Genomic DNA, 6,359 nt, shown 5'->3' on the forward strand with positions numbered 1-6,359 from the left:
CTGCTTTTTCACTGAGCATGAAATTGTTGTAGTTTTGTTTTATTTCATTTTCGATGAGCATTTTTAACTTTTCATTACAACATATTCATCAGTACAGATGGCAAAATGGTATGTATGACAGCCTCTTGGGTACAATATGCAAGTTCCAGTTGGAGTGTTTCCAACAGGATGTAAGCTATGGTCCTGAAACCTGCAGTTTTAAAAACATATTACTTAGCACACTGCCAACAAATGTCAACACAAAAATACAGTGCTGTAATGAGTTCACTCTGTAAAAGAAGTGTACTGGCACCTAAGTTTTCCTAGGAAAAGTAAAACAGAGTAAAAGCATATAATCATACCACAAAAATATTTAAGTATTTATTCAATATTGCATGAAAAAGCTCATATACCAAATGGAATTAAAATTCTTAACAAAAATACTGCAGTATATTAAAATTTATAGGGAATTCTTAAAATATACAACATATACAGTAGCCAAAGTCCTGGAAAAGTTCATGTAGAAAAATTCTATAGTGAGTGATTTGAACCTTTCAGTAACTCTGCAGTTTCTTCAAACCTGAAAAATAAGTAATACATTAAGTAAATAAATATCATAATGAGGCATAGGTTTTAAGTTGCTAAAATTATGCATTTAAGCTAAAATAAATTTTAACATTTCTCTTTTTTACAAGTATAGTCACTGTTAATAAGTTAAGTATACTATGGTCAGAAGGGAGGAATAACAATTGGAGTCAATTATTTCTGGGAGCATAAGCTATTTCAGTACTTCTCAAATTTCAAGAAATATAGTTTTTTAAATAGTAGGCTACCTAATAACTTAAATATAATTTCATATTTCCTTTCAACTGCACTTTAGATACAAGTATCATTTTTACTATTACCTTACCAATAACTTTCTGAAAAACACTAGCAATACTTAATGCTTAAAATGTCTCCAAACCGCCCATCTACACATATCATTTAACATTTTGATAAATCGGTTATCAAAAATAGGTAATCCTCTTGATTAACTATCAACCAAAAATATTCCTGCACTCTTTAATCTACAATTAATTCCACTAACAATGTTTTATATCACTTGTTGGAAACCAAAACAGTGACTCATCTCACAAACACATAACTGTAGGAGGATTTATAATCCACTTGAGTCCTGAAGGAAATTCCACACCTGATTGAGAGACCTTTAAGGTTTGAAACACATATGCACATTCTACATATACTGTAATCCAATACAATTCCCTATAGAGAAATGAATTTCTGTTGCCCCTTTCTGTTACTTACATTTTTTTCATCCTTTCCATTTTCTGGATTGTTGTTTCCTTTAATTTAAAAAGCAACAAATTTAGGCAATTTCTCAAAATAAACCATCATCAAAGATGGACTGTGAACATATAAAACACAGACTAAAACATTGCATTAAGTACTGTTTACTTATCACAAAGAATTTTTATGAGAGATTAAGATTTGCATGGTTTCACTATTTTTCTTGCCAATGGCATCTACAACTAAACCTAATGCTTGCTTGTTCTCCTGACCCTCGAAAGTAAATCATCTAAGCAAGTTGCCAGTTTTTCTTACCTCTGAAATTTCTTTCAGACCACAGTAATTAAGAGTTGAGGTTCTGGGAGTTGAGTCTCTAGATGTTGTTCTATAACAGGAAGTCAGAGGAATACCTACTTCCTTCTCTTTGCATCTGTTATCTGTGGAGAAATCAATTTTTCAGGTTATCTTTTCCTTTCACAGTGGAGTCAAATATCTAAAAATTTTATTTATATGTGAAAGAAAAATAAACATCTATATATATATATAAAAGGCTAATATGCAAAGTGTCCCGTCGGGAGTTCGATTGCTTGCTATAACGTGCACTGACGACCAGGAGGCAGCTCAGAACATGGTGGGCAACCAGTGGCAGCAGGGCACTGAGGAAGCGAGGGAAGGAGGAGACAGGGAGGTGGGCGGAACTGCGTGGTGGCAGTGCGCAGGTGGCGAGGGAAGGAGGAGGTGGGGAGGCGGGCAACCTGCTCGGCCTTGATCACCGACCAGGCCTAGAGACCCTACCCGTGCACAAATTTTGTGCACCGGACCTCTAGTTTTAATATAAAATGGTTACTGGTATGCAGATGAGTTTTTAATATTCTTCTAAGATAATGACCTACATATAAAGACCTAGATGTTAAAAACTGGCCAATAATAATTACAAAAGGCAATATTACCTCTGTCATGATAACAATCAATTGAATAATAGGCAAGTTGATTTATTTTTAAATATAAGCTACTAAATCATGGCAAATCCTCTCTACAACGGAATAAATTACAGATCATCACAGATAAGACATGTTCCTGTCAAATCAATCAACAGGTTTGAGTACCATTTTGCTGCAAAAACAAGGCCAGAAAAAAAATTAAATAGTTTTATTATAAGCCTATACAGGCGACCTCAATTAGAGAATAAAGTATTACCACATGAGGACTGAAACAATTAAAAAGACTTTTACTTTCTTCTCTCACAGAGCAGTGTCTTCTGACTATTTTTCTTGCCGATTCCTCTGCTTACTCATCAGCATGAATTTGGACAAAATGCCCAGTCCAGGATTAACATTATTTGATACTAGAGTCCCAGTGCACAAAATTCATGCACTGGTATGTCCCAGGCCTGCCTGCCTGATTGCCCCTAACTGCTTCTGCCTGCCAGCCTGATCACCCCTAACCACTCCCCTGCCAGCCTGATCGATGCCTAACTGCTCCCCTGCTGGCCTGATTGCCCCTAACTGCCCTCCCCTGCCAGCCTGGTCACCCCTAACTGCCCTCCCTACTGGCCTGGTTGCCTCTAACTGTCCTTTTCTGCAGGCCTGGTCACCCCTAATTGCCCTCCCTTGCCAGCCTGGTTTCTCCCAACTGCCCTCCCCTGAAGGCCTGGTAGCTCCCAACTGCCCTTCCCTGAAGGCCCGGAACCCCTAACTGTCTTCCCTTGCCAGCCTGGTTGCCCCCAACTGCCATCCCCTGCAGGCCTGGGTCCCCGCAACTGTCCTCCCCTGCAGGCCTGATTGGCCCCAACTGTCCTCACTTTCAGGTCTGGTCCCTCCCAACTGCCCTCCCCTGCTGGCCTGATCGCCCACAACTGCCCTGCCATGCCAGTCATCTTGTGGCAGCCATCTTGTGTGTTGGAGTGATGGTCAATTTGCATATTACTTTTTTATTAGATAGGACTAGAGGCCCAGCGTGCAAAATCGCACGACACCCAGACCTGCCCTGTGCAAGCCGAGAGACCCCAGACCCACCCTGCGCGAGCTGCGGGCCCCGCCTCTGCTGCACCAGCCCCACGTGAGCCCTACCTCGCCACGCAAGCTCCATGCACCTCCTGGTGACCAGCTGTCATGACCACAGGCCTTTATGATATAGACTAGAGGCCCAGTGCACAAAATTCGTGCATGCGGGTGTCCCTCAGCCCGACCTGCAATGACACCAGCATCCCTGGCACTGGCCTCCAGCCCGAGGCCCCTCTCTTCCCTCCGCACGGCAGGGCGGGGACACTGGGCTTGTGTTGCTGGGGCAACGCCTCCAGCATCCCACCTTGGCCACTATGGGTACCGCCATCTTTGTTGCAGAGTAACAGTTGATTTACATATTACTCTTTTATTAGATAGGATATTATCCCTGGTGTCCTAATTCCAAATTTCCAAGGGAGACGAAATGATTTGGCTCAACACATTTTGTACTGGTATTCCTTAGATCAAGTACCTACTCTTGATCTATTTATTTGAGCTCAGGTCAAGGTAACATGGCACAATGTTGAAGACTAGCTACATCTCACTTTTAGCAGGCTGTATGCTGTTTACAGGTTACTGACAAATGTGTTTTATTCTCTTGCACATATTATCACATATGCAAAGCAGCTGCTTAAGCATAAATTAGAAACTTGGAGATACATTTTTATTATTCTAGTAAATGCCAGTGCACGAAATTCATGCACTTGGGGGGGGGAGGGGAGGGGCGGCTCTCAGCCCAGTCTGTGCCCTCTCACAGTCCAGGAGCCCCGCAATCAATAGCCCCAAAGAGGTAGGCCCTGCCCACCAGCCACAGCATTGCCATAGGGTAGTTTGGGCCTCCCTCTTTGGAGCAATCATGGAGCCCCCCTACTTATAGATCGCCCCACCAGCCAGTGGCCTGGGCTTCCCTCTGCAGGGTGATCATGGGGCGATGGCCAGGCCCCTGACCCATCACACCCGCCTTAGCTGGCCTGGCACCAGTGGGTGTCATAGCATGGTTGTCCAGAAGGTCGTCCAGACGGTCATTCTGCTGTTCAGTGGTTCAGTCGATTTGCATATTACACTTTTATTATTATAGATAGCACTTAGCAATTAAAGGGGTACAAATCTCTAAAAGGTTGCAATTCTGTACATTAAAATTTATTCAATCACTATGTCACATAAGATATGTAAGCTGGCTTCTTTAGCAATCCTTGGCCTCAGTAGTCTGTAAGTTTATATTTTCTTTGTTCCTAAGAGCTTTGCAGTTTCTAAAATAGAAGGCTTGGGAATATTAAAATTACCAGACACATATTAAAATTATTTTTCTAAACTGTTGATCAAGAGACCTTTAAGGTTTGAAACACATATGCACATTTTATATATACTATAATCCAATGCAACGCTATACTGCCAATACTACTACCATAAGAACTTACCAAGTTTCAGAATATTCCTGCTACTACCAGAAGCACAGTCTTCATTCATTTCATCATAGTAAAAATAGTTATCATTCTGGAATAATATAGTTTAGTATTTAGAATGAAATGAAAAGAAAAACATTCTTATTTTACATTATTACTACTAAGCATAAAATATAAAGTTGACATAATAAATGTTTAAATATTTAAGTATTTTATTTATAAAGCAATATATAAGTATTCCTAAGAATAAGAAATATTTTAAATGTTGGAATCAGATAGTAACCTTCTTGAATCTACTAACTTTACTTTTTAGGAAGGATAGACTAGGACCAGAAATTAAGATCCTGAGTAAACCAAGAAAAAGTTGCTCAGATTAGATGAAACAATGGCAAATTTGGTGACTATCTATAAAATTTACAATTTGATTGAAGTAAATGAGTAAGAAAAGGAAGTTCTAATTTCAATTGGTCCTCTCCTGGCAACTTTTTCTTGTAAAAAATAGGCCATTTGTACTATGACAGGATATGAAATAATTTCAAGCTTTTTAAAAACAAAAGCAAACATTATTTTACCTTATTTTAAAATACTTTAAGTACTAATAGCTCTAAAAGCTCAAGTGGTAGGTTTATCAAATTATCTTATTTGATGTAGAGAAAAACAATAGCCTTGACAATGGCAATAAAACAGGCCATGTCTAAATAGAACTTCATTCCCACCAAACATTTCCCATTATCCAAATATCCTCTTATTTAGCATTTCCAAAGGAATAAACACAATAATAAATAAAAAATACACTGTATCTGAGATATCCTATAAATACTAAGGAAAGAAAATACCTTTTTGGACAAAAGCAATTCTGTTTCAAGAAGAGTGACACGACTTATTAGATTGGTCCAGGTTTTTTCATCTACCATCACTTTTCCTTTCATTTTTTCTTCTAAAGAATTTAATCTGCACTCTATCTGAGTCAGTTTCTTAAGCTTTTCTTGGCATTCAGCAAGCAGAGTCTGTAGTACAGTAAGCTCAGGATTAGCTTTTATATCCTAAAATATTAAAAATAATATTACACAAACTGAAATTCTTTTAAAAGTCAACACATTGCCATTTCCATTGTGATATATATGTGTATATATATACGTATATATATACACATATACACACACACACACACACACACACACACACATATATATAAATGTTGATTTCAGAAAGGAAGGGAGGAGAGGGAGAGAGAGAGGAATATCCTTCCTATCTAATAAAAGACAAAAAAGGTAATTAACCATGCCTCCGCTATGCTTCCCATTGGCTAATCAGGGCAATATGCAAATTAACTGCCAACAAAGATGGCAGCCAGAAGCCATGCAGCTGAAACGAGCAGGAGGTTTGCTTGCTCCAGTGATGGAGGAAGCCAAGGTTCCCCGCCTGCTGCAGCCTGGCTCTGAGCCTGAAAGAAACAATGTTTCAATTACAGAAGCTAACCAAACCCCAGATACCTGCTTTCAGCCAGCCACAGCCTCAGAGCTGGGAGCACCAGTGATGGCAACAATGTTTCAATTATAGAAGGTAAATAAATCCCAGAATTAAAAAAAAAGAAAAAAAGGAGAGGCTGGGAGCGTCAGTCGCCCGCCAGCCTGAAAACAGCCCTCAGCCCCTCACCCAGACTGGACAGGCACCCCAGGGGGGAGAC

At 39.7% G+C, this 6,359-nt stretch overlaps 1 protein-coding gene across 4 annotated transcripts in view; it reads right to left on the reverse strand.

The window, feature by feature from the left end:
• Positions 1-338: 338 nt before the first annotated feature.
• Positions 339-6,359, reverse strand: part of CEP44 (centrosomal protein 44kDa) — a 23,333-nt gene continuing 17,312 nt past the window's right edge. For 3 of the 4 annotated variants that reach the window (XM_006770736.2, XM_006770732.2, XM_006770733.2), the window contains 5 exons: positions 5,509-5,715; positions 4,688-4,763; positions 1,582-1,703; positions 1,285-1,322; positions 339-559 (listed from right to left, as the gene is read on the reverse strand). In XM_006770736.2, coding sequence (XP_006770799.1) covers positions 511-559; positions 1,285-1,322; positions 1,582-1,703; positions 4,688-4,763; positions 5,509-5,715 — 492 coding nt within the window. In that variant the 3' untranslated portion in view covers positions 339-510. The remainder of the gene's footprint in view (positions 560-1,284; positions 1,323-1,581; positions 1,704-4,687; positions 4,764-5,508; positions 5,716-6,359) is intronic. The other variant, XM_006770737.2, reaches the window with a different exon arrangement.

The sequence above is a fragment of the Myotis davidii genome, unplaced genomic scaffold, assembly GCF_000327345.1.
Source record: "Myotis davidii unplaced genomic scaffold, ASM32734v1 scaffold404, whole genome shotgun sequence".
NCBI lineage: Eukaryota > Metazoa > Chordata > Mammalia > Chiroptera > Vespertilionidae > Myotis > Myotis davidii.